Source organism: Equus przewalskii, chromosome 7 (assembly GCF_037783145.1).
Source record: "Equus przewalskii isolate Varuska chromosome 7, EquPr2, whole genome shotgun sequence".
Classification (NCBI taxonomy): Eukaryota; Metazoa; Chordata; class Mammalia; order Perissodactyla; family Equidae; genus Equus; species Equus przewalskii.
Genome location: NC_091837.1, coordinates 66,651,245 through 66,678,728, shown reverse-complemented (window position 1 = coordinate 66,678,728; position 27,484 = coordinate 66,651,245). Strand labels below are relative to the sequence as shown.

The 27,484-nt window shown below is 48.2% G+C and overlaps 2 protein-coding genes across 5 annotated transcripts in view; one reads left to right on the top strand and one right to left on the bottom strand.

Annotated features, from left to right (window-relative positions):
- The window catches only part of EPG5 (ectopic P-granules 5 autophagy tethering factor), a 109,179-nt gene extending 101,188 nt beyond the window's left edge, over nucleotides 1-7,991 (top strand). For 2 of the 4 annotated variants that reach the window (XM_070630061.1, XM_008540278.2), the window contains exons 41-44: nucleotides 751-967; nucleotides 1,471-1,686; nucleotides 3,415-3,529; nucleotides 5,963-7,991. In XM_070630061.1, the coding sequence (XP_070486162.1) occupies nucleotides 751-967; nucleotides 1,471-1,686; nucleotides 3,415-3,529; nucleotides 5,963-6,145 (731 nt within the window). In that variant the 3' untranslated portion in view covers nucleotides 6,146-7,991. The other 2 variants (XM_070630062.1, XM_070630063.1) reach the window with 2 other exon arrangements.
- A 7,126-nt stretch (nucleotides 7,992-15,117) lies between these two features.
- SIGLEC15 (sialic acid binding Ig like lectin 15) lies at nucleotides 15,118-22,294 on the bottom strand. The gene is made up of 5 exons (XM_070630069.1): nucleotides 22,241-22,294; nucleotides 21,443-21,826; nucleotides 19,998-20,378; nucleotides 18,790-18,820; nucleotides 15,118-16,825 (listed from the first exon to the last, which is right to left on the bottom strand). Exons 2-5 carry the CDS (start codon nucleotides 21,801-21,803, stop codon nucleotides 16,744-16,746), a joined length of 855 nt encoding a protein of 284 aa, XP_070486170.1. The 5' UTR covers nucleotides 21,804-21,826; nucleotides 22,241-22,294; the 3' UTR covers nucleotides 15,118-16,743.
- Nucleotides 22,295-27,484: the final 5,190 nt, after the last annotated feature.

Sequence of the window (27,484 nt, the reverse complement as noted above, 5' to 3'; positions counted from 1 at the left end):
TTGCCCAGAACAGCGCTTCTCCACTCTGATGCCAGATACTCCACTCTGTGCACACAGTAGGAGAGAAAGAAGGGGGTTGGAGCGAGAAGGCCAAGAAGTGCCTGTAACCTGCCTCCTGCCCTTTCTCGACAACCCATGAGCAGTCTGTGTCCCCGAGTCCCCCCATGGAAGGTGCTGTGCGTGTCACCATGTCACCCCACACTCATTCCCCTTAAAGAATTGAGAACCATTAGGATAACACTCTTGCTCCAAATTTGTTTGTTATTTGTAACTAAAATCAAAATTGCTTTTTTCAATTTATGAAACATTTTCAAGAATTTCTGTAGACATATGAGTCAAACCAAGCTTTGATAAGTAAAAATGCTTATGGCTAGAAGAATAATAATTTCCCTTGGAAAAGCATAAGTATAACATACTTAAAAATGGCACTAGGTAAAGTTAAAATTCTTAGGTAACTGGGACAGGCAGAATCTATTATATGATTGAAGATCGTAATACAGTGAGAAAGGTGACTTATAAAATTGCAGCCCTGAATTCTGATTTCTTAACCCTCTACAGTGGCTAGCCAGGGCGCAGGCATTTCGCATGAGGGCTTTGCAGTCTAAGCCTCGAGGCACAGTTCACTTTGTGGCCCCTGGGCTAAGGTGAGCCATGTTTTCTTGACGTGAAACTTAAAGTGAAAGGCTCATTAGAGTAGTTAAATAGTTTGATTCTTGCTTTTAATCCTGTGTCTCCTCTTGGTGTTCTTAGGCTCTCTCAATCAGAATGTAGGATGGGGCCCCATTCTGGTGTCCCTTCAAGTTCCTGAGCTCACCATAGAAGAATTTCTGCAGGAGTGCCTGTCCCTTGGCAGTTACTTGACTCTTTATGTCTACTTGCTTCAGTGTTTGAATAGCGAACAGACTCTGAGGAATGAGATGAAAGTGCTGCTCACCTTAAGCAAGTGGTTGGAACAGGTCTATCCAAGGTATGGTGGCTCTCTGGCTGCTGTGTCAGACGGTTAACTTGGGATTTAGGGTTTAAGTAAGCGTTCCTTTAAGTGCACAGAACCAAGTGATACCTAAGAAACAAACAAGGCTATAAGGTACATTGACACTAGTTTTAGAAAAATTTTTTCTTGTTTGGGTGAATTTTCTGGGCGGGTTTTTTTATTTCCTAAAACAGGCACTTTGAGGCACCACCTTTAGCTTCCTTATCAGCTAAGTAGGGATAACAGCGTTGACTCATTGGGTTGTTATGTGGGTTAAGTGAAGGAACATAATGCTCATACACAGTGTCTGGCATGCAGTACGTGTTCAAGAAATCATAGCTGTTACAGTCCCATTACTTGATTAACGTTATTAACCAACAGCGTAGGCTTTTAAAGTACTGAATGTCCCTTATACTGAAAACTCAAATGTGGACTTTTGGTCACGTGGGAGTGGAAAGAACCCATTCCTGACTTCATTTTCCTCCTGGGCCTCCCCCCAGCTCTGTGCACGAAGAAGCAAAGCTGTTTCTGTGGTGGCACCAGGCCCTGCAGCTATCCCTGACCCAGACGGAGCAGGGCGACTCGGTCTTGACGGAATCCGTCGTGCGAATTCTGCTCATGCTTCAGAGCAGGCAGAACCTGCTGGCCGAGGAGAGGCTCAGCTCCGGCATTCTCGGGGCCATTGGCCTGGGCCGGAAGTCACCCTTGTCTAACAGGTAAGGGAGCACCTGCCAGTGCTCTTCTGTACAGACCTCAGACGTCTCCACCTACCTAGGGGACGTGATACTTTAGGAGTGTTTCCAATTTAGGAGCTAGGTTCTCCCCAAAGATCAAGCAAAAAAGGTCAGAGCCTGACAGCATCTTTATATTTTAGAAAGCATGTTTATTTTTTCCCATTTTAAAACAAGTTTTATGTTCAAAGAAATTTTTTAGTAGTATTATTTGTTGTACTTTGGCTTTATAACCTGACCACACTGATTTCTTTTTGGCTTTGAGCCGGCAGTGGTGTGCAGTGTTAGGTTAAAACCCGAGTCAGCTGCTTCGCTGAGAGCACTGAATGAGGGCAGTCCAGATCCCGTGAGGGACTCAGTGTAGTGGAACTGTTAAGTCAAGGTGAATTAGAGTTAACTGATGAGAAAGACAAGTAATGAGAATGTGCCACTAGCCACTTATTTTATCTCATAGTATTTATTTGCATCGTGGTTTTCTTTTAAAGCCCTCATCAGTGTTGGAAAGAGCTCTGGTACCATTCTGGTGTCAGCACTCTTGTGGAATAGCCCATCCTGTTGTTGCGACTTTGGGAACCACCCAGTTCAAAGCAGTTCACTTCATGTTTCTTGTTTACGGTAGAATTTAGCAGGACTATGTGATTTTGATTCACTTAAACTGTGTAAAATACACATAACATAAAATTTATCATGGAAACCATTTTAAAATGTACACTTCAGTGGCATTTAATACACTCACAATGTTGTGGCAAGCATCACCACTATCTAGTTCCAGAACCTGTTCCTCACCCCAAAAGGAAATCCATTAAGCAGTCGCTCTCTGTTCCCTGCTTCCCTAAGTCTCTGGCAACCACTACTTGACTTTCTGGCTTTATGGAGCCAGCCCTGAGGGTGTAGTGATTAAGGTTCAGCATTCATTGCCACAGCCTGGGTTCATTTCCCGGTCCGGGAACCACATCACCATCTGTCAGTTGTCATACTCTGGTGGCTGCATGTTGCTGTGGTGCTAAAAGCCATGCCACTGGTATTTCAAATACCAGTAAGGTCACCCATGGTGGACAGATTTCAGTGGAGCTTCCAGACTAAGACAGACTAGGAACAAGGACCTGGCCACCCACTTCCAAAAAAATAGGCCGTGAAAACCCCATGAATAGCAGTGGAGCATTGTCTGATGCATGACTGAATAATATTCTATCATATGGGTATACCACATTTTGTTTATCCATTTCAGTTGATAGACATTTGGGTTGTTTCCACTTTTGTTGCTATTGTGAATAGTGTTGCTAGGAAATTCGGTTACAAGCTTTTATTAGAACACCTGTTTTCAGTTCTTTTGGATATATACCCAGGAGTGGAATTGCTGGGTCATATGGTTACTCTGTGTTTAACTTACTGAGGAAGTGCCAAACTGTTTTCTGCAAGGTCTGCACCATTTCTTACATTCCCACCAGCAATGTCTGCAAGTTCCAATTATCTGCATCTTTGCCACACTTTCATTCTTGAGTCTGAGTTATACTTACATTGTTTGGGCAGTGATAATGAAAGGGAAGATTAAGGCTCCTTCTTGATCATATTTAAGATTTTCCTGAAGAGGCTAACAGTAACGGTAGGTCTGGAAATGTGTTTATCTTGTTTCTTAATAGAAAATGTGGTGTTTATTTTAAACTCCTTGCTTTACTAGTCCTTTATTTCTTCTGACCTCTCCCTACACCTAAGGTTCCGAGTGGTTGCCCGAGGCATGGCCGCCTTCCTTTCGGTTCAAGTTCCTACTGAGGATCAGATCCGTTTGAAGCCTGGCTCTGAATTACATCTGACCCTGAAAGCTCAGCAGGTCAGTAAGAACACTTTACAGTTAAGAGAAATTTTCTCCTTGGCCTTCTCCAGGAGGTGAGCGGTGGCAGCTGTAGTCTTCACACATGATAGATGATGATCTGCAGTAGCATAGCATGCCCTTCAGGGGGCTCCACTTACTGGAAAATGGTTACCGCACATGCCTGCCTCAGATTTTAAACCAATTTTTGTTGTAGGCGTTTGCCTAAAGCACTGTTACTGCCATTGTAGAAGAAGCAAGGCGAGGGGCCAGCCAGTCTAGGATTGAATTTGGTTCTGATGAACGTGACTACCCACTGGCCTGCCGCTTGCTGGGGCCCGGGGACTGACACAGCAGCTGTGGCCACAGTTCACACTGTTGGAGATTAGCTGAGCTTTAACCTGCAACCAAAGAAGTGGCTCCTGTTTTTTGAGTCTGGAGGTTGACCACTGTTGGCTGTTGGAATAACCTAACACAGACAAAATGGTAGCTGTGAGAAATTGTAGTTTGTTTTAAAAACGTGGAAGGCCACATGGCAGTGGTCCCATTCCTGTAACTATTTTCACTTATGAACAGCCTGGCCAGGTACAAAGTTGTGTAATATAAAATGAGGGCCAGCATTCTTGAGCACTTACTACATGCCAGGTTCTGTTCTAAGTTTTAACTCACTTGGTGTTAGTCAGTTAAGGTTTCATTTAATCCTCATAAGAACCTCAGAACACAGGAACTTTTATTATCCTGGTTTTGTGGATGAAGAAATGGAGACAGAAAGTAGCTAAGTCATGTGGCCCCAGTCACACAGCTAATGAGTGCTGGGGCTGGGCTTCACGCTCTTGCCACTGTGTGGTCCTGTCTCAGTGGTAATTGCCTGGACCCTTAGCTCTTCTTCTTTTGCAGCTTTGTGACATCTAAGCCAGCCATGTGCAGTGTGATATCTTGTTACTAAGAGCAAAGATCAAGCGATACAAACAGCAGGTCTTCACAGGCATCTGGGTTTCTGCAGTACCCAGTACCTGTCACGAACTGACTAGATGACTATTGGCATCCCTAAGCTCGTGTATGAGCCATATGTGAACCGCCACAGGTGGGCAGGAGACTCTCCTGAGGCTGGTCGTGAAGTCAGTGCGATGCATTTGAGGGTGCATTTGGAAAGTCCTCTGCTCTCCCGTGTCCACCAGTTCTGGAGCATGGGTTTTCCTTTAGCTGTGGCCACCCGGCCTCCCAGGCCTCGCCTCTCCTTGCCTGTGTTCCTTTAGACTTAAAGTGGTGACTCCCTGCACGTACCCATGTGTACTTGTCATCAGGATTTTCAGACTTGAAACAAGTCACCTTTTTATAAAATGATTACTCTTAGGCAAACTGTCAAAGTAGACCATTTTGGGGGCTAAATTTAAGAAAAGAAAGGAGAGAGAGAGATACGGACACTGTGGTTACTGGAAGTGCCTGTCCCCATTGAGTCCTGCTCTTAGATTGAACTCTTCACACAGCGGTCAGCTTGGTACCAAAATCCCTTCAGCTGTTTGTTTTCAACCCTAAGAATTCTGTGTTCAGCTCCCTGGTGATTTATTTCTGAGCTGCCAGTTCATTTACCAACCTCAGAAAAATCTTCTCCCTCCTTGTTTACTGAACCAAGCAAATTCCATATTCTGTATTCTCTAGGACAGTGGCCCCCATGAATGAGAGGGGAAAGAGTGAGGGACTTCATGGTTCACATTCGGAATCCTGGAGGGGAGTGGGGGTTGAGGTTGCACAGTTGGAAAACAGAACTGGCCACCCCCAAGAACATTGTTCTGGTTTTTTGTTTTCTCCAAATACAGTGTTTTTCCCTGCTCTTCTCCCACTATAAAGGAAGGAAAAGTTAAAGTTATGAAATTAGAGAATGTTTATCTTTATTTATTCCTGAAGCGAGTCATGGGAACATCATCGTTTCTGTATGCTTTATTCTTGCTGGCTGAGAGGGCGACCTTAATGCTTACCCGCAGCAGCGCTTAGCCGCTGGTTTCTTTTGCATTTCATCCAGTTAGACAGTTTAATACGACATTATTTTGTGACCTAAGAACAAACCCAATAGCAAATTAAACAGGTGCCTGTGATTTCCGGTTGGGGCTCCAGGAAGAGAGGCAGCAGATGACCTGGTGGGGAGGGGCCACTGTTGGCATTGCGGGGAGGAGGACAAGGCGGTAAGACCAGCCTGGCCGCAGTGGTGGCTCTCTGTGGGGAAAGGTTGGGAAACAGTACAGGCCAGGAAGAGGGAAGGCTGGATGTGGAAGGCAGCAAAAGTGCCAGAAGCTTGGGTTGCTGGCCCCTTCTGCTCGTGGTTAACCAGTGCCTGCCTTTGGGCCTTCAAAGTCCAGTTCCATAGGCTTCCCTGGAGGTTCATGGTGGTACCAGCTGGTAACAGTAGATGTGCTACACACCTGTGTGGTTAACCCTCTTGTCTTCCATGTCTTTTAGGCTCTGAGTGCTCTTGAATCCTTGACATCGAGTAAACAGTATGGTGAATACCAGGATCAGATATCGCAAGCTGCACAATTTATAAAGCATCCTGGCCATTGCTTCCAAGACGGGAAAAGCTTCCTGGCTCTTCTTGTTAACTGTCTCTATCCGGAAGTGCATTATTTGGACAACATACGATAGTAACACTGCGGCTCTCGACAAACCCCGTTGCTATTTATGTTTACATTTGACTTTGCTGTTGCACAAGTAACTTTGCTCAGTCTCACTGCAGAGCTCACTTTGGCCAATGAGTTAGTTGACTGAGATGCACATTGGGAGGCAGTAGATAATTCTGTTGTGCATGTGCACGGTGTGTGTGTGTGTTTGTATTTTCTTAGGTTCTAAAACTTCCTGGGGACTTTTTAGTTTTTATGTTTATCCAACAAGGGAAACTTACTACTAAGTTCCACTTGGGTACAGAACCACTCCCAGTTGCCAGATATCCCAGTCATCTCACAGGACCCCAGGATGGGGGTCTTTTATATGTCTGCACTTCTGCCTTCTCCTGTTTTGTTTAGATGTCAAGCTTCCTGTGCCAGATCTAACTTCTTTGGGGATCATTTAGAACACTCACCTTTGAACCCTATTTGTGTTTCTTCAAAGTAAAACAAGCTTTGAAAATTTCCACGCTCCTCAAATGTGGGGAAATACACCAGCTTAAAAGAATTATTTCTCTTAGAAGGGAGATAGGAATGCTGAATTAAAGTGAGTCGTTGTCTAAAATGTGACCCCTGGATCCTGATTATTGTGGACAGCAGAGATGGTGACAAGCCCATTTCCGTCCCGCTGTGTGTCCTCCTGGAGAAGGAGCCATCTCTGTAGATTGGGAGCGGCACGCTGGTGGTCTGTGATGAGCATACTGTGCACAGGCGTTTTGTTTGAGCCACATGGGTGGACAGTGTAGACAGGGCTTACTCTCTCCAGTTCACTATAGACATACATTCCCTTTGGTCCTACCCCAGCGCATTCCTTCACTCACATCACTGACTTGGCCCTTGTAGATGTTTAAGTTTGCAACTCTTGATAGACACCAAGTTTGGTATCTGGAGGCCCTACTGTCGAGAGACAGAGACTGAGACTGAGAACTTGATTCTCTGTTCCATGCTTGTTTTCTTCACTCCATATTTAAACATGAAGCTAGCGAACCTGCTGAAACACTCGTCCATGGAAACTGGGTCAGGTCAGGAGACTTAACTGAAATTTGGCTTTTTTTCAGTAGCCATGTGCCTTCTGTTGTTACCAGTTCATCCATTACTGAAGCCTGTCTGTAAGGTTCCCTTGTCCTGTTGCCATCTTCCTCTCCAATCTTTCCCCTACGAATTAACAGTTTGACTTCTGACATCATATTCATAATTCTCTTGGCTCAAAATTGGTTTTGTCTGTCCCGCTTGTATCATGTGTCTTTTCTTTATGGGTTATCTATAGCCTAAGGATGCTTACCTAAGCTTTGAGCAGGGGGACAGGGATGTAGGTTACCGGACTCATAATCTCTTTTCAAATGTCCTCTTGGAGTACCTCCCCCAGCGTATGGAGGTGTATAGGAGCTGTCCTTCATTTCAAACGCCTTGAGTTGGACAGAACAGTTCGGCCTCACAGACGTGCCCTGATAAAGAGCCTCCCTGTTCAGCCTCCAAGTTTTGCAGGGCACGAAGTGTCACTGCAAAGGACTGCATCTCAGAGCTTCTCTTGTTTTTGCTTCTCTCCATTTTCAGAATCAGTCATCTTCTCCATGCTGTGTATATGAAATTTTCGAAGCTGTGGACAGTTTAATGGGTAATTTGGCAACAGAGATTTTACGACAGGAAGTATTTTCTGTGCTGTTTTGAGGAGGATGTAATAACTGATATCCTAGAATGTGAAATATTTGAGTGACAATATGTACATTTTAAAGAAAATCATGATTAATCTATTAATTTTTGAAGGTTTATAATATTTATAATGTATTTGGTCTGTAAAAATCATAAAATAAAATCAATTTTTGGTTGTAGTTGGTAAGAATTTGATTTTTAGGGATATCACACTATCTTGTAAACTATTGCAGTTGTTAAAATTGATGCAGATTTTTATGCCTGATGTCATCTAATCTGACCCTGTAACAGAGATGATCAGTAAAAGTGCTTCCCCTCTGACCCCTTCATGCTTAACAGGGGAAGGCGTACTCACCGCATAGCTTCCTTTGAGAGGCTCTGGGCTAAGAAAGTCCTTGAAAGACAGATCGTTCGGAAGGTGGCAGTGCTGCTGTAGCCTCCTGGGAAATAATAGACCTGGGCAGCAGCAGCCTGCCCATTGGCTTTCCAGAATAATGAGCCTTTGCTGTGAAAATACTTGGCCACCAAAGAGCAGAGGGCCACAGTTTCAAAGCCAGTTATGGGTGCTGCATGTAGATACCTGGATCAAGCAAGACCAAGGCCCCCTCTGTGCCGAGCAGTGTTGAAGGTGAACGAGTGAATGCGCATGTACCACAGACTCTCGCCACACGTGGCCATCAGTGGCTTCCAGTTCAGACAGGGATGTCTAACAGCTTCCTGTATTCAGAGGACGGGTCAGACAGGCACACTTGTTCCCCCGATCTCCTGGCTCCACCACCTAACGCTGCAACAGGAGGACGCCGGCAGGGGCTGGAAGGCACAGACACTAAGGGAGGGAGGTCCTGCTGTGCCTGCTCATCCTGACAGAGGGGCTGGGACCCACCCCTGTGTGTTCCTAGAGCTCCTGGGCATGCAGAGGACCTCAGCCCTGAGGCACGAGTCTTTTCAGAGTTTCGTGATCAATTTGCTGGCTCTGTCATGTCTGCCTTCCCAGGGGCTGTCTGCATCTCTCGGTTCTCTGAGGTGAGGGAAGCTTAGGCCAGAAGACAAAAACCTCCAAAGCAGCCTAACTTCACATTAACCCAGCGCCAACCTCATTCCTCCCAATCAGTCACCAAAATCGGTGTCTCCACGTTGTACAAGTTAGAGCGTTCATACCCTTTCTTCCTTTTCAATGAAGGTGATGCACAGTTTTCTGTTGGATTTTTAATCTTAATGATTTTTTCTGGAGCAGGAAGTAAATGTTGTAGAATCATGACTTTTGAAGTTCACAGGGGCACTGAAGCTCATCTGGTCCCACCTGTCACTCAGCAGGGATCCCCAGCCCTCACCCGCCAGCCTGTCCTCCACCCTTTCCTGTGGTTAGTACTCCTGCTCCTCGTAGGCAGCCCAGGTGGCCACTGGTGAGCTGTTTGTAGCTCTCTATGGTGAGCTGAAACTGGCCTCCTGGTGACATCGGTCACGGTTCTGCTGGAGCAGGCCAGGCTGGGGCCGCTCTCCTACCCACCACGACAGACCTGTGGACATTTTCAGACCTCGTCACTTCTCTGACTCTGCCTGCCAGCCCACCTGTTAGTCTTCAGGCTACATGCCCAGTGCCTTTAGTTAGTCCTCTTTCCCCACGATGTCTAACAGGGCTGCACTTTGGGAAAAGTGCCCAAATTAGCCCATGTTACTCTAAAAGGGCCGTGCCCAGGATTAGCAGGACCAGGACTCAAGTGAGACAAACGAGGCACCAAGGGCACAAATTTAAGGTGGCACTTGCCTGCAGGCGCCAAGAGAGTGTGCCTCCTTATGTTTTGTTCTCTCAGCCCGGCCCCACCTCCGGGGGTTGGTCACACTAGTGTGGGCCGGGCAGCAAAGTTCATTCCCCTGGACACTCGGGTGGCATCGGCTCTTCCCAGCTGTGCCCTGTGGTTGGCACATTCCACTAGTGGCGAGTTCAAACTCAGTTGCTGCTAACGACTAGTCTCATCACCCACCTGCACGCTAGGCCAACCATAAGGCCCTTTGCACTGATCCTCCAAAACTGTCCACTCTTGGCTTTGAGCCAAACTTTACAGCTTATTTTGAGGTAGTAGCTGAAATGTTTTTGCTCAGTTAACTTTGTCTTACTAAGCCAAATGGAGTGTCTGATGTTAGAAATAAGCATGTTGCTTTTAAAAAAAAAAGAGTGTCCTGCTGTGATGATCCGTTTTCATCTGGGTCGTGCTGGGTCATGTTCTTGGCTTACAGCCAGGTGCTAATCCCGACCTTGTTCTGGTCGGTGTTGGTCCTCACACGTTCTAGAGGCATCGTGTGTCCTGTAGAAGGATCGTCGAAGTTTCCTTCAGTCTGGATAGGTTCTGATTTCTGATAACAGTAACTTGAAAAAAATAAACTACTCACCCTACTTTTGGATAACGAAATCACCAAGGAATGGTGTTGATTCTTTTATTTTTTAATGTACAGATGTAATATCTCTCATTGAGCACTGAGGGTTAGAATTTATTTTTCTTTCGATGGCTTAAAAATCATTTATATGGGAACAGATACTTCTTAAGTGTGTTCAACTCTTTTTCCTTCCCACATGTGGGAAGTGGCCTTTTTAAAAATCACAACTTAGGGCCAGCCTGGTGGCGCAGTGGTTAAGTTCGCACGTTCCACTTCTCGGCCCAGGGTTCGCTGGTTCGGATCCCGGGTGCGGACATGGCACCGCTTGGCAAGCTATGCTGTGGCAGCCGTCCTACATGTAAAGTAGAGGATGATGGGCATGGATGTTAGCTCAGGGCCAGTCTTCCTCAGCAAAAAGAGGAGGATTGGCGGCAGATGTTAGCTCAGGGCTAGTCTTCCTCAAAAACACACACACACACACATACACAAAAAAAATCCCACAAATTATTTTGTTCGTTAAATGTGCAATATTCACTACTTCTTCATTGTTGAGCATTCTACATGCTTGTACGAAGGGTGAATTTTTATATAATGATGAGAAACAGGAAGAAATGAGAATTGGTTAAGTAAAACTCTACAAATAAACTAGATTCAACTTTAATTTCCATGCGGTGGATGTGTCTCGTTTTTGGCAAGTTGGTTGGCAGGTCTTTTCATCCAGAAATCATACTAAGAAAAGTGTGAAATTAGAAAGGTTGTAACGGGTAGAATCTATATTCTGTGGCATTTCACCATAATGGACGAGGCCTCTATTTTCAAAGAGAATTTAAAACTTGAGGGTTTAAGAATTGGCATAGACAAGAGGCCACCTGGTGATCCCAGAGAGCTCAGGAGAGCCCTGAGGGTCTGTAATGAGGTTGTGACCTTGATAGCAGGAAGGACATGAAGCTGCACAAAGGTTCCCACCACCCCAGTTCCTGGGTGGGGGTGTGGGTGACTCTGGGAGGGCCGAGCTGCCAGGAGAGGGCAGTGTAACCTGAGCTTGGTCACGTCCTCTGAAATCACTTCAGCCTTGCAATGCCAGGGAGTCTTCCTTAGCGCTCATTTTCATTAACAGTTGTAAGACACATCTTGAATGGGCCAAAGTATGGTGGAAGGGTCTGCAGATTTGATTTGGGATTAACATCAGTTTGGGATTTCTCCTGGACAGGGCCCTGTGTGTGTGGTGTGTCTCCCCAACCCTTGTACGCTTGTCAGGGTTTGGCTTCCCTTTCCCGATAGAACCACAGGGTTATGGGTTGGAAAGTGGCTTAGAGGCAAGTTGTCCCACCTCCTTCTAGTGTAGCAATCAGTTACCCGTCTCTAGACCAGTGGGCTTTTCCTGGGACAGGCCCAAAGGAATGCAGCTGGAAGTGGTCCATATCACCATGGGGCAACTCTGAGAATTGGAAAAGGTCATCTAAGGATGAAGGAGCCATCCTTTTGGAGCCATCTTCCTCCAAAAACGCTCCTCTTCTGAAGATGGCCCTCTTCCCTCAGTCTTCCGTTGCTGGCCTAAACCCTCTTAGGAAACAGACTGGCATTCCTGGTCTATTGGTCAGAGTGACCAATATGGCCTCTTGCCTGGACACCGTATCTTAATATAGCCTGGATTTGTGGCTTAGAGCAGATTTACCTTGGAATCTCTCAGCCTTCCCTGGTTGACCTGCTCCCTGCCACATCCTCCTTAATCTTTCTTAAGGTCCATCCCTCTACCTTCGTTATCTTCCCTTCCCCCTTCTCTGCTCCCCACCCCATCTTCCTCCTCCCCCACCCAAGGTCACAGCAGCCTCTGGTGGAGGCATGGAGGTGAGTGTCTCCACAGGGCCTCTCCTGTGCAATCTTCAGCCCTGGGGACCCTTTGAGGTCACTGGCACACAGGACTTGGGGACATACTGGAAGACTAAGGTCTGGGGGCCCAAACCCTGGAAAATCCAGAGTCTCAACCACCTCAAGTAATTTTATATCCTTGTATTGGTGGATCATGTTTTTTTCCCTTTAGTTCATATAATATGATGAGAAGGAAGGAACCCAGGAGAGGAGGAAAGACGTGTGAGAGAAAACCTGACAAGGAGAAGCAACCTGTGGGTGTGGAAGGAGCTGGGACCAGAGCTGTCTTGTCACTAAGTGTGTGACGCTGGCCAGCTCACTTGCCTCCCTTGGAGTTTTCCCTCATTTTGAAACAAGGATAATCTGTTTTTTTGGTGAGAACTACCTGAGATCATGGAGGTGAAGGAGCTCTGAGGATCACAAGGGGCCCCAGAGACTTGAGGGGCTGTTATTGTGGAGGGGATGGGGCTGGACCTAAGTGGCCAGGGCTGGAGGTGAGACAAAGCCCAGGACCCCTAACTCTTGGTCTCCAAGGTCCCTCTGGCCTGAAGGCTCTGCGACTGGTGGGGCCTGAGCGCTCACCCTGACCCCGGCTCTCTCGTCCAGTCTGGTGAGGGGGACGTGTGTGAAAACTCAGTCCCACTGAGTGCCATTTCCATCCCAAGGCAGGGCCTACCTTCATTGTAGATGGTCTCTTGGACGGTGTCTTCTCATGTAGCTGCATCCTGATTTAAAATTTAGATTACTAGCTCCTTGAGGGCAAGGAAAGTGTGTGGCTCTTGGTGGGTCTGGGTGGGCACCTGGGCAACCGTCGCCTCTTCTGCCTGCTGCCCATCTCCAGGAGCAGTCTGCGGGCGGCTGAGAGTGAGGGCACCCTGCGGTTGTTAGAAGCCCTTCTTGGAACAATTGAGCTCACGTTCACAGAGCGCTGTGCGAGGAAGGGAGGGCTCTAGCTCTGCGCCCTGCGCCACACTGGGAAGTCCTGTCTTGGAAACACTAAGCCTCCTTGGGTCACTTCTTTCCATGACTCCGTGGCCCAAGGACGCTGTGCTGACAGAGCCTGTTGCCCATGGCTCTGGTCCTTGCTTGCTACCGACAGAGTCTGAGTGCTCCGAGAGGGTCAGACTGGGGAGGACACGCAGCTCTGCTCCTCTCAGACCTCTCAGTGAGAGTGCCAGGCTCGGAGGCCAGCGTACAGGGTCTGGTGATGGTCAGGTGCAGTCCTCTCACCACTCTCCCTCTCTGCCCCTAGAGTTTTATCTGGAGACCAAGCAGGAGGCTGCCTGTGCACTGTGAGCAAATTGTTAGAGGGAGGTGAGAGGGACCCTCTGCTGTCCCTCCTCAGCGTGCTCCCCACAGCCATCCCTATGGCTGAAGCCATCCATCAGAGGCGAATTCCTTTGAGGCATGCCACTGCTTGGGTTCCCAGGAAGCCCTACTTTAAAGTGCGGATACCACAGGAGGGACCACGGGTGGTTAGCTAGCACGCTCACATGTTGGGGGCACCCAGAGGGAGTCTTAAACTTTAGCTTAAGAATCACCTGGCATCAACTGGGCCCTGGTTAGAAACAACAAGCTAAAAAAGACATTTTGAGGACAATTGGGGAAATATGAACGTGGGCTATAAGATATTATTGCATTATTGTTAGTTTTCTCAAATGTGATAATGGTATTGAGGTTGTGGAGGAGAATTCTCTAGTTCTCAGGAGGTACAGCTGAGGTGATTAGAGATGAAGTACTGTGACATGTGCAGTTTACTCTCAAATGGTTCAGCCAAATACACACACACACGCATTAAGCAAATATGGCAAAATGTTAGCAACTGTTGAATGTAGATAGTGGGTCTCTGGGGGATCATCTTACTGTTTCAGCTTTGTGTGTGTGTGCGTGTTTGAAAATGATCATAATACAAAGTTTGGGGCAAAATCACTTGGAGAATTTGTTTAAATTTCCAGCCCCAACCCTCAGAGCCAGTGATTCAGGAGGTCCAGGTGGTGCTCAGAATGGGGACTTGAGCAAGCTCTCCAGGTGTTCCTGATGCAGGTGACCCTTGGAACCCACTGAGGAAATGCTGCTCTGGGAGCCCAGGGTCCCAAGGTGAAAACCCCAGCCCCAGAGCATCATGGTCTGGAGCAGGTGCAGCGGTCAGATGGGTGAAAGTAGCCATGCTAAGAGTACAGGGAGCCAGCGCCATGCTTGGCCCCTTGGGCACCTGACTCCCTTCCGCTACTCTCTGCCCTCCTGGGGGCAGCACTCTCCGCCACGTAGGAGCCTCCTACTGCTGCAGCCTCAGCTCTGGCCACACGCTGCCTCTAGGCCCATGCTCCAGCAACTTGCACCTGTTTAAATATCATGCTGTGTCCCACCTCCTGACCTTTGTTCAGACAATCCCTTCTGCTTCGAGTGACCTTTTTTCTTCCTCCTAATCTCCATTCTCCCCCATTTGCATGGCCAACATGTACCATCTCCATGTTCCCTCCTCCAGGAAGCCTTCTCAAGACTGAGTCAGTCACCCCTTTTCACGTGCTCCCATGGCACCTCCAGCATACTGTTGCCCTTATGTGATTTTCCACTAACTGGTCTCTGTCACTCACTAGCATGAGAACTCCTGGAGAGTCTTACTGTGGAGTGATCAAGGCTGATCCCAAATGCTTCTGGCTTTCCTCCTTCCAGGTACAATGTAGGGTTGCACTGCCCAGCCCCTTGAGGGTGAGTGGGGCATGTGGCTAGTTCTGGCCAATGAACAATGATCACAAGTGGGAGACCCTCTAGCGCTTCCTTTTTATCTCCCGTCCAGCAACGCTCTACATTAGAGCTGGTGGATCCCTGGGAGCCTGGGTCCCTGAGTAAGTGCAATGAACAAAAAACTCCCTAGCAATCTGTAATGGGCATGTAGCTTTGGTGAGAGTAAACCCTAATTGTTTTTAGCCACTGTGATTTTGGGGTTGGTTTGTTACTGCAGCACACCCTAGCACCGGCGGATGGATACACATGCCTTATTCATTTCTGTATCCCCCCAAACCTGGCCCAATTCGTAGCTCAAAACAGATACATACGAGATAATTCCTATCACTGTTTTTCTTGGCTGCAAAACTGGTCTCAAAGACTAGGCAGACGTTCCCAGACATGCCACCCCCCGTCCTTCACTTCTTCCCTGGTGATACAGGACTCTGTGTGGAGGTTTCCCAAAGTATCCCCATACACGGAGGTACAAATGCCAGCTCCTCAGACCTTTTCACAGCTCAGACAGGCTCATGGATGGATCCCAAGTTAACCATGAGCCATCACCCACTTGCCCTGGTGAATGCTCTGGAGAGGAGGGGAAGCTTATAACCCACTGCCCCAGTTATTAACTTGTGAAGATCCCCTAACCTTCAGGCCAGCTCCCCAAGAAAGCATCAGAGAGGACTCTGTGCTCACTCTAGGTTACCACTCCAATGTTTGGAAAAGTTCTGAAGGAAAGAAAGTTTGTCTTCGTGGCCTCTTCAGTCCCCAGTCCCTGTGGCCCTTTCCTCTTGCCACCTGGCCCAGGTCCCAAGCACACCTCCTCCCCCTCTCCCTGACCCCAAGGACTGCAGGAACTAAAATGATTAACAGATGCACACTGAAATGTGATTATGGAAGGCAGCATCCCGCACAGTCAGCCCACCGGGATTCGGGCCACGCGGTGACACTCCAGGTGTGTTTGGACCCTGCACGTCCTGGGAGGATGCAGGTCATAGAGTCAGAGCCGTAGCTGCTGTATCCACCGGGACCCTGCAGCCCACACTTCCCCCCAGGCCTCCCAGATTTCAGCCCTTGAGGAAAGTGGATTCCAGAAGCTTTGAGATGCTGTGTCTCTCATTTCCTTTTCCCAGGGGTTCCACCTCAGAGCAGTGCAGAGCAGCTGATGGGGTAAGAGGTGGGCAAAGATGTTGCAATCACAGAGGAGGCCCTGGGGGGCAGGACACCAGCCTTCTCTTCGCTGCCAATTTGATGGTCCTTGGACCACAGGTTTGCACAGCCCCAGCTGCCAAAGCCGCAGCCCCAGCCTCGCTCTCTGGAACCCTTGTTCTCAGAGATGCAGGTATGGGTGCCACACTTGTCCAAGAATTTTGCATGTCCCAAGGTTGCTCGCAAGGAGGAGCTTGTAATGCCCTTCACATCCATAGACAGCTTTATACCTCTCAACCCTTCATGTCCACTATTTCCTCAGGTCTCGACAGTCCTACCAGCCAGGAGGGAAAAATATTATTGTCCATGTTCAACAGTGGGTGAATTGAGACCAAGAGAGGGGAAGAAAGTTCCCCGGTCCACACGGCAAGTCAGTGACAGAGCCAGGATGGAGCCTGGGCCCTGCAATCCCATGACCAGTGTCCTGCCTGCTTTACTATGGTGTTCTAGATAAGAAAGAGTGAGAGGAGCTTTTCTGGAAGTTTCGCTCTGAAGCTCACACTGCACGTGCGCGCGCACACACACATTCTTTCAAAATGCAGGCCCCAGTGACATAAATATCACGGGAGTTCTGAAAGAGATGTCCATGTAGGAGACCACTGAGCCTCTGTGAGTGGAGGCCTTAGCCCCTTGGGGGGCCACTTGGCTGGGGGCTGCCAAGGTGCCTGGGAGTCAGAAAGGGCCGTCCCAGCCAAGCCTCACGTTGGGCTTCGCTCCTTATGGTGCACAAGTGGATGCCGATGGCTGAGGGCCTCCTCATGGTGAACACACAGCTGCCCGTGGCCCCTGGGGGCTCCTCTGGTTCAAGTTTTCATAATTGGACTCGTGAGCCTGGAGCCTGTGGACAGGAGAAAGTTGGCTTACCACCCAGTACAGGAGAGTGGTCCCCGACTACCCAAACCACAGCCCAGCAACGGGCAGGAAGGAGAGATGAGATGGGCACTGGGGGCCTACATCCAACGGGGCCTCAAGACTAACTGAAGGTTGGAGGCAGAGCAGCCGCAGAACTTGTGGAACAGGGAGGGGGCGACTGCGGGTGACAGCATCTCAGACCACAGAGTCTCTATCGTCTTGAAGGGATCTCGTCTGTAGCTCCAAAAACCACCTCTGTGTTCCTGATCTCCAGACCCGTATCCCCAGGCCTGGCCTCCCGAGCTCCAACTGCTTTCCTGACTTCTGGGACGTCTTAACAGGCATCTCAAACCTAAATGCCCATAGTGCTCACCTGATCCTCACCGCCACCCCCTCATCTCTCCTTGTCTTCATCTTAGTGACACCCGGGGTTCCAGCTCCAAATGGGCATCCTGGCTCCTTCCCTTGCTCATGCTGCCCACTTGGTCCTCTGGCCAGCCTGCCTTCTGTCTGCCCCCATCTCCCTGCCTCCACCACTGCTGCCTTCATCAGAGCAGCCAGGCCAGCCTCAGCTGTGGTCAGCAGCCCCTCACAAGTCTGGCCCCATTCTTGTTCAGATGGGGCCATTTGTCTGCTTACAACGATTCAGTGACTTCCCATTGCACTCAGAATAAACCCCACAGACTGCCTGCCCTCCTGCCTCCTTCCTGGGTGTCTCCTGAGCCTTTCGACTTGTCCTTTCCTCCTGGATTGCCCCCGTCATCCCTGCTTGCTCCTTGGGGCTCTGGCCTCAGCTGTCCTCAATGTCGTGTCCTCCGAGAGGACGTCCTGATCTAAAGTAGCCACAGCCCCGTGGCCGCCTACCCCACCCCCCCCGGGGCTGTACTTCATCGCTTTGTCCACGTCTTTCATAGTTCTTACTTTAGAGTCCAGGACGACCTTGTTTACGTGTTTATTAAAATTCTGCACGTTAAAGTGTGAGTTCTCTGAGAGTGGGGATATTTACTTCATCTTTAGCATCCCAAACAGTGCCTGGTACACAGTAGGTACTCAGTAAATATTTGAACCCCAGTCAGCTTTCTGATTTAGGCACCTTTGTGTGGTCGTAAATCAGCAAAGAAAAGGGACATTGCACACGATTTCGAGAAGATGGGGGACAGTTGAGCAGGCAGCTGGAGAGAGGGGTCTGGGCTGCCAACGTGGCTTTTCCAGCCCTCGGGGCACAGGTTGGAGCGGAGTTATAGGACTGCCCCGGCGTGTCCAGTGGGCCCTGAAAAACTGTGTTCCCCCACCCCCACCCAGCATCCCGGTCAGACCACCCTGGGACTCTGCATTGGAGCCTTTCTTCTTCAACGTGGGCCTTCATTTGGGCAGACACCCAGAGGAGGGGAGCATGGACAGGAGGGCCAACACCTCTTAGCCAGGTCCCTGGCCACCCCCCACCCCCCCCACCCCGCCAAGCACTCAGAACCTTTTCTGACATTTTGTTGGGAAAGGCTTCAGCAGAGTGTCTGGGACAATGAGTGCCCTGAGGTGGCTTTTTTGTGGGTCTGCCTGTTCTGGAATGCTGAGCACTACACAAGGAAACACAGCCTCGAGGAATCACATATAGTTGTGGAGATAAGACAGACAGATGACTCTTTGGCACTGGACACCAGGCAGGTCTGGGAGAGATGCCAGTGTGAGGCCCGCAGTAAATGCTGGGAGTGGGTGGGGTGGGGGCAAAGGGGCCGGTCAGCGTGGCCTGGTCTGGCCTGGGCTTGGTGGGCTGAAGGTGGGGGGCTTTGGAAGGCTGCTGAGAGGGCCTAGACCCTGGTCAAGGCTGGCACCCCAGTGCTGGTCCTTTGCCTGTTTTCCCTCCTCATGACACCAGCCTGGAGAAGCCTGCACCTGTTGGCCAGTGGGGACTAGGGTGGGGTGGGGTGGGTGGCGGTGGGGTAGCTCACTTACCGTGGTGGTGTGTCCTGGGTGACTGGGTGCTCTGTGTGAGGGACAGAGAGAGAGAGAGGGGGCTGAATCCCTATGGCAGCCTCTGGGCTACAAGCCCTGTTGTCCACCCCACCCCACTGTGGAAAGTGGCCTGAAGGGAACATGCAACAAGCAGCAAGCTAGCAGTGACCTGAAGTGACCTGAAAGATGACCAGGAGTCTGCAAGGAGAAGAGTGGGGTGAGGAGTCATCCAACGGAAAACCCCGCCTTTTTGAGGAAACTGAAGCACAGAATGCTTAGTGACTAAAGAACCAGCAGGAGAGCCAGCGTGGCCACGGCAAAGACGGCAGCCAGGACAGCCAGGACACATTTTGGACACATTTCACCCCAGGAGAGTTTGAGGCTGGTGCTACTGACCGGGGTGGTCTGAGCGGCCCTGGGAAGCCTCCTCTCTGGGGCACAGAGCCCATTTCCCATGCAGCTCTGGGAGAGTAGTGTGGGGCCAACTGCAGCTCTCCGAAGACTTCTGCTAGTTCACACTTCCACACTTCTGCACAGGCCATTCCCTCTGCCAGGAATCCCACCAGCTCCTTGTCTTCCTAGCTCATGCCTACTTACTGCTTTTGGTGTAGCTCTCACCTTACTTGCGTAAAGCCTTCTCCCCTCACCCCTGAGCAGACACCCTACCAGATTGTGGCCTACATACTCTGGGCTTCTGCAATGCTGGGTTCCAGGACAGCACTTCTCGCCCCACATCGCAATGTGCTTACTCCTCAGCATCCCATTCAAGGGCAGGGAGCCAGGTCTCACTCCTCTCTGTATTCCTAGCATCTACACAGCACATAGCAGGTCCTGAAGATGCTTGTTGTAACATAATGGAATGGTGCTATTTGGGAAAGTCCAATGGTCAGGGCCCACAGGGAGGAGTACTTTATGGGATGCTGGTAAAGGGGCGGGCTCCAGAGCTGTACTGTTGGACCTCTATCTCTGTGACTCCAGGCTAGGGGCTAGTTCTCTAATCTCTCTGGCCTCAGCTTCCTTTGTGTAAAATGGGCTCTCGCTGGTTCCCACCTCCTGGGCGTGCGGCAGGGAGAGGAAAGCGAGACGATCACAGGCGCAAAAATGATGTTTCGGTTGTGCCATGCCAGGTGGTCAGCCAGAGGGTCTTACCCTAAGAGGAGAGGCCCTGCCTCGCCCCGAGCACCCACCCTAGCCTGGGGCGCACCCACCTAGGCAGCGGCGGGCGGTGGCGCGGGCGGCCAGCAGGCCGAGCAGCAGCAGCGCCTTGAGGCCGAGCACGCCGAGCGGGAGGGCGATCGCCGAGGCCCCGGAGGCGCCGCGGAAACGGAACAAGTAGACGCTGGCCTCGGCGCGGCCCAGGCTGTTGGTGGCTGTGCACGTGTAGCGGCCGTCGTGGTCCAGCGCGGGCAGCTCGGCGGTCACCTGGTGGCTGTGATCCTGACCCGGGCCCGGCACCTTGACCGAACCGTTGCCCAGGGCCGGGCCGGACCAGGCGAGCGCGGGCGGCGGCTCCCCTTCGGCGGTGCAGAGCGCGCGGAAGGCGTGCGGCGGGCCGGGCAGCACCGAGATGTTGACGATCCGTGGGGCGGCTGCGAGCGGCGGCCGAGCGGCGAGACAGAGAGAAAGCCAACTGCGGTCAGAGCGCGCGCGCAGCCGGCAGGGGCGAACCCTTCCCAGTCCCCCTTTGGTCGCCAAGACAGGCGAGGGGCGCAGAGAGGAGGGAGTGGGCACTCGGGCGCCAGGCTGCCTGGGTCCCAATACACGTGTGGCCTTGGGTAAGCTATTCCGCCGTTGTATGCCTCAATTTCTCCATGTGTAAAATGGGGATCACTTACCTTTTGGGGCTGTTGAGAAGATTTGGCAAATTAATACGTGTCGGGTGCTTGGACTAGGTCTTGGCCCATAGTAATTACTCACTAACCGGTCGTTATTACTGTGGTAGGACAGGGTTGGGGGCAGGCTGCTGGTGTGATTTCAAGGGCACCTCCCACAATCAGACCACCTCACCAAGATCTAGAGTTGAGACTGATTCACTGAATCCATGGGACTGTGGCAGGGAGGCACCCACCCTGGGAAGAAACGGAAATGCACTCAGAGAGGCGGCCCAGCCAGCGCAAGAGCACATGCGAAGTTCTTGGTAGAGCCAGACTCGAACCCAGAACTCCTGGGTACCCCCCAGCAGGGGGTCCTGGATGTTTAGACTCTCCCTACGTAATTCCAGTGCGCAGGGTTGAGCATCACTGTGCTAGGGACCGGGCCCTGGGTTCCCACATCTTAATAGTTCAGGGTCTAGCAAAGTGCTGGGCGCTTGGTGGGGCTCCCCGTGCACCCCCCAGGGAGCTGCGGGTGCCCTTCATGCACCCAGCACACACTCCAATGCAGCGCGTGCCGTAATGAGGATTATTGTTCACGCGTTTTTCTCTCCTCCTAGTCTGCGAACTATTGGGGGATATTCGCTCTATAGGAGCTCCATTACAATGCTCGTTCCCGGGCCCCACCCTGCCCTTCCTGAGGCCACTATTCTGCATGTTTAACAAGTTCCCAGGTGGCCCGTAGCGAGAGGAGCTGGAGGGTAGGGAGCGAGGAAAGGAGCTGCGCCCGCCTCGGCCGCCCCAGCCGGCAGAGGGCGCTCCGGCAGCCGCGCCCCGCTCACCGGTCACGCGGAGCCGGATGCCGTGGCGGCTCTCGTAGCGGTCGTGGATGTCGCCGGCGAACTCCACGCGGCAGAAGTAGCGGCCGTCGTCGGCCAGGGCGAGGCGCTCGATGCGCAGCGAGAGGTCGTTGCGGCGCGGGTTGCCCAGCAGCCGGAAGCGGCCCTGCGGGCTCAGCGCCGTCTGGCAGAGCTCGCTGCCCCGCGCCGCCGCGCACCGGAACACCTGCGGGCCCGCGTAGGGCTCGCGCGCGCGCCAGATGGCCGTGAGCGGCCCGTCGTAGTGGCGGTGCGGGTGCGTGAAGGTGCAGGGCAGCACGGCCGCCTCGCCCAGCGCCGCGCTCACCTCGGCCGGCACCTGCATGGACCAGCGCTGCGTCGGGGCACCTGCGGGCGGGCGGCAGGGCGGGGACGCGTCAGCCCTGCCCGCGCCGAGCCCGAGCCGCGGGCCCCCACCCCCGGGACTCCGGAGGGTCCCCCTGGAGGGCCTGGAAACCCTAGGACTCAGGAAGCACCCCCCTCCTGAGGGCCTGGAAACCCACCCCGTGACTTGAGAGTCGTCTCCCGGGACCTTGACTCCCATGACTTGCCAGATGCCTGGACCCTCCCTCCACTTCCCTGGGACTATGAGCCTCACTCAGACGGTTCTGCTTCACGTACTGACCCAGTGACCCAGTCCTCTTCCCCATCAAAACCCGCCCTGCTGCAGGAAAGCCCTGGGATCCTGTGGTTACAATAGAGTCCCAACCTTCCCCGTCCCACCCCGCCGCCCCCATGGTGATGATAAATCAAAGCACTTACTGTGCACATCTGTGTTGGGCAAGTTCACGGTAGTATCTCTTTTAGTTCTCACCAATGATCCTAGAGGTAAGCATAGTTATCCTGCGGTTACATATAATAAACGGAGGCACAGGGGTTGCACAGCTGGGATGAAGCAGCAAAGCCAGCATTCAAACCCAGGACTGCCGGACTCCACAGCCAGCACTCTAGTACACTAAGGGCATGGAACCCTGGGGGACATCCAAGTAGACCAATGCTCCCATTTACAGAGGGAAAACTGAAACCGAAGGATGGTATGTTTTGAAGTGTAAGGGAGGAAGGAAGAACTATTCCTCTACCCTCTAGGTTCCTCTGGCTGGTCTAAGAATTAAATTGATGTGAGACAGAATAACAGGAGAAAAATCTCCAAGAAGTTTAATAACATGTATTCATGGGAGAAACCCAGGAAAACTGAGTAACTCACCAAAATGGCTGAAGCCACCGCCTTAAACACCATTTTCAGCTAAAGACAAAGGAGGATGTTGCAAGTAGTGGTTTGGGACTTCAAAGGGGAGGAAGGCAATTCACATGGAGACAGAAAAGCAAATGTTTGGTAAACAAATGTATGCCATTGCCTTGCAATCACAATGAGACATGGAGAGGACTTTGATCAAATGGGTGCCTCCCTGTATACCACACCTGGTTTATATTATACTATAATTATCTGTGGTATTAGCTCTTTCCTGAAACAGGCCTTCTATCTTAAATTTATTTAGGCGGTTAGGCGGAAAGTCAAAGTTTCTTTCTGAGTCTTTCATTCTTAAAAATAATCAAGTCAAAGAGACACGTTTTGGGGTGGCAAATTCTGATCCCCCGCATTCCTTCCTTTGAAACTTCAAGAAGTTTCACAATCCAGAAGCTGCTGGTAGATTGTTCCATCTCATTGAACCAGTCCCTTAGTCCTGACATAGGTCAGTCCAGTTCAATTCCCTTTAGGAGGCAGTGATGCAGGTGGGTTCTCAAAGTTAGGCCTATGTTGTGTAAGCAAGCAATCACGTATTTAACAAGAAGCATTTCTATGGAAACAAAAAGAAAAACAAGGTTAGTGGTTGGAACTTATTATAAACTAATTTCTGAGCTCAGGGGAGAGCCTGTCAAGAAGGTCTCTAGATGTCAGGGTCAAAGCATCTTTTGCAATGTTTGAAATGTCTCTGATGATGTTGTTGGATGTTCAGGTATCTTTCTGAGTAGCTTATACAGCAACAGGCATGCAAATTGTCTAAACATAGGCTGTTGGTGGCAGTCTCTCATAAGTTTATATCAGGTTGTTAAGCTTCAGTTTGCAGGGCTTCAGGAAAAAGAGTGGTTTAGGCCTCAATGATTCCAGTTGAAAAGGATGGAAAAAATGGAAAACTTTAATTTGGAGATGTATAGCCAAATATTTGAGGAAACTAGAAGAATTCAGCATCCAGTCCAGTTTACAGGTAGAAAACAAAAACCTCAAAGACAATTAACAGAACTGGAATCTACTATCTGCAAGTATGTATTATAGTTTCTATTGATACATAATTTTTCTCCTTATAATCCCCGTCATTTTTACCAAACAGAGCCAAATTAAAACTAATTGGTATGCAAAATAAGTCTAGTTTCAATAAACTTGGCCTTATTTACATAAGTACAACAAGAACAGTGATTGATCATATAAGCTTTTTTTCTTTTTTCTTTTTGGTGAGGAAGATTGGCTCTGAGCTAACATCTGTGCCAATATTCCTCTATTTTGTATGTGGGACACTGCCACAGCAAGCCTTGATGAGTGGTGCATAGGTTCATACCCAGGATCCAGACCTGCAAACCCCAGACCACCGAAGTGGAGTGAGTGAAGTTAGCCATAACACTACTGGGCTGTTCCCATACAGGCTTTTAAAAATCTGCTTTGCTGGAAATTTTCATAAAGAATCTCAGATTGAACATTTTTTTTTTGGTAAGGAAGATTGGGCCTGAGCTAACATCTGTTGCCAATCTTCCTCTTTTTGCTGTTTTTTTGCTTGATGAAGATTGTCCCTGAGCTAACATCTGGGCCAATCTTCCTCTATTTTGCATGTGAGATGCCACCACAGCATGGCTTGATGAGCAGTGTGTAGGTCTGTGCCTGGCATCTGAACCTGCAAACCCTGGCTGCCAAAGCAGAGTGTGTGAACTTAACCGCTATGCCACCAGGCTGACCCCTCAGACTGAACTTTTAAAGGCCTCTCCGAGGCCAGGAAAACCAAGCCAAGGACTTGTTATCAGACTCTGTCTGCAATACCTATAGATTTGGGTGGATTCCTTCCTTCTCAAGTTACCACAAATATCCTGAGGTTCTTGCATATGCCAGGAAGTGGCCTTTTTTATTCACCTGGTAAGATTGCTGGGAACTCTGTAAACAAGGTACCAGGCCAATATTTCCAAGGGGCTTTATTTGTTCCATAAAGTCAGCCTTTGTTCCTTATAGCTGTCTAGTCATATCTGAGTCTATGTATGTCTCTCTCAAATATGACATTCCAGCCAAAGCCTGGGTAATATAACTAATGTTTCTAATTGTGTCCTGTTATAAGGAGAAGAGATTCTTATTAAACTTATGCAAATAACTATATAGCCATGAAAATAAAAATACTCACTCATCAAGAGTTTCCAAATTCTGGAGGGATCAAGTAGAGAAAAAAGATAAATGTTTTAGTTCTGCTTATAAAGTTATAATTTACCAAACTGCTATAAGTCATAGTTAGCTTAAGAGAAAAATCTTTCCTTAAATCTGGAAAAACAATACATTAAAAAAATCAGCAATATTTCAAACAAAAAGTCATAAAATTATAATCATCCTCATCAGTTCATTCAGTCCCATGTAATCAATTCGCAATCTTTTATCTTTTGTTAGCAGTTTTATGAAGCCATCAGTTTCTCCATTAGAGTTCTGTGATTTCTTACCAGTTCACTTTTATGATCTGAAAGTTTATCAGAAACCTGTATTCTAGAGTAAGCATCAGAGTTCTTTCAATGAATCTCTCTGAAGAGGAAACATATCTGCAAAAGCATCAGAGTAAAATCATAACTGTCTGTATGTGACAAAAGACTTAAAATGGTGAGGTTAAAGACATGGTGACAGTGCAATTGGTAAGGAAATTTGGTTATTTCTGTAACGCACATTTTAAGATAGTAATTAGGCTGATAACACTATACCAGGACATCAGAAAAAATTTCATACAATTTCTAGAACATTTATATTAATAACATATGCATACAAGGATATCCATAAGGGAGGTTTAGCATCACTTATTTGACAATGCTTCCCATGCATTTTAATATACCAAACAAACCTAGTTAGTTTAATATGCCCCTCTTTATAGGAAGAGAGAACAAATTCTTTGAGAAGGCCCAGGGACCCACTGGAAATTCTAAAAGTTATTTCAGGTTAGAAAAATAAAAGACTTCATTCAGGATTTGAATTTTGGGGAAGCTTCTTAAAGATATCAAAAGGTTTGAAAACACTTGGTCAAATAAGATCATAGGTCACTGTGAGACAATGCTTAGTTATCAATTTAACCATGTGACATCAGAAGGTGTTAAAGGCAAACACAGAGAGAGAAACAGTTTTAAAAGAAACTTCAGGGGCTGGCCCCATGGCCAAGTGGTTAAATTCATGTGCTCTACTTTGGCAGCCCGGGGTTTTGCCAGTTTGGATCCTGGCATGGACCTAGCACCACTCATCAAGCCATGCAGAGGCAGCATCCCACATAGCAGAACCAGAAGGACCTACAGCTAGAATGTATGACTATGTATTGGGGGGCTTTGGGGAGAAGAAGAAGAAGGAAAGAAGATTGGCAACAGATGTTAGCTCAGGTGCCAATCTTATAAAAAACTTTAGCTCTCTTAATAGAGAGACCTCAACTTTCTGAACATAGGAAATTATTTTGACAAAACAGAATTTCTGCCTTTTAGGTAGACTTACTCAAAAATAAAGAAAAACCTTTTATAATCTCTTTATCAAAAGCACACTAAAAGTCCAAGAAAATTAACCTTTTAAGAGAGAGAAAATCAAATTCTTATTTTGCACTACTTTACTTTTGATATTAAAGGTCATTTACCTAATTAAACTCATTTCAATCTTAGCCAACTTGAGTGTGCACAAAACTCTTCTAAGAGTTTCTCTTCCAGAAACTTTTTATGACTTTCTTTTTTACATTCAGAATTTGCCCCATGCCTTTTCTCCTTCTTAGCTTCTCCTTAGGACAAAAATTACTTTTCTCTTTCCCATATCCAGTTTTACTTTAGGACAAATTTATTTTCTTAACAAAACAAACCATCAAAAATATCTCCATTCCTTATGCTTTCTTTACTGAAAACATACATTTTACTTTTCTGGTATCCAAAGATATTTCCCTTATTAATTTTTAGTAGCTTTAATCACATATATTAATTATAATCTTAACCCTTAGAAACCTTAATTTTTAGTGAAAACTAAGAAGTGAGCAATTATGAAGTCTTTTACATTAGATTCTGTGGCTTGACAAATTTACAAATATTTTCATAATTTCTGGAAACATATGCTACTTCATAGTATAATCTTTCAATAAAGCACTAGACATGTTTACTAATAGACCTGAACATCTTTAGTTTCTTTGTAATAACAAGACAAAAGTAGGTAAACTCAGACTTGTTTAGCAATTAATGTTTCAGTATTTTATCCTAATTGAAAATGATCTAGATATTCACTGAGTTTTCCATTATTTAATTTAACCTAGTAAAACTTCAAAGTTTCAAGTTACCAAAGAAATTTTGGAAGCCATTTTAAGTACACATGCCATAAAATATAATTGCTGCTAAAACTTTACCTATAAACTCTTATCTCACTTACATCTATCTAAAACATTTGCTACCAACAATTATGTTTAGATTACCTACTAAAACTTTATGAGACATTAGACAAAACCAGCTACCATTCTAAGTTATCTTTGCTGACAAATTTATAGCAGAGATAACATGAGCTTATTTGACTAATAAACTCAAGTAGAATAAAGGCTGTATGTCTGCATCATATCCAATGCTGATACCTCTGGGGGCATGCCTATTTCAATCAAACCAACAAATTTAAATAAGCTTTTATTTACCAATGATTATTTTATATCATATTAACTTGAAAAACATTGGGTTAGTTCCTATTACATTTAGAAATAATTTATACAAATGCTTACTTTAATCCAATTAAATGGAGTTCTTAATTTTGGCCATACCATCTGGAGGTAGAAAAAT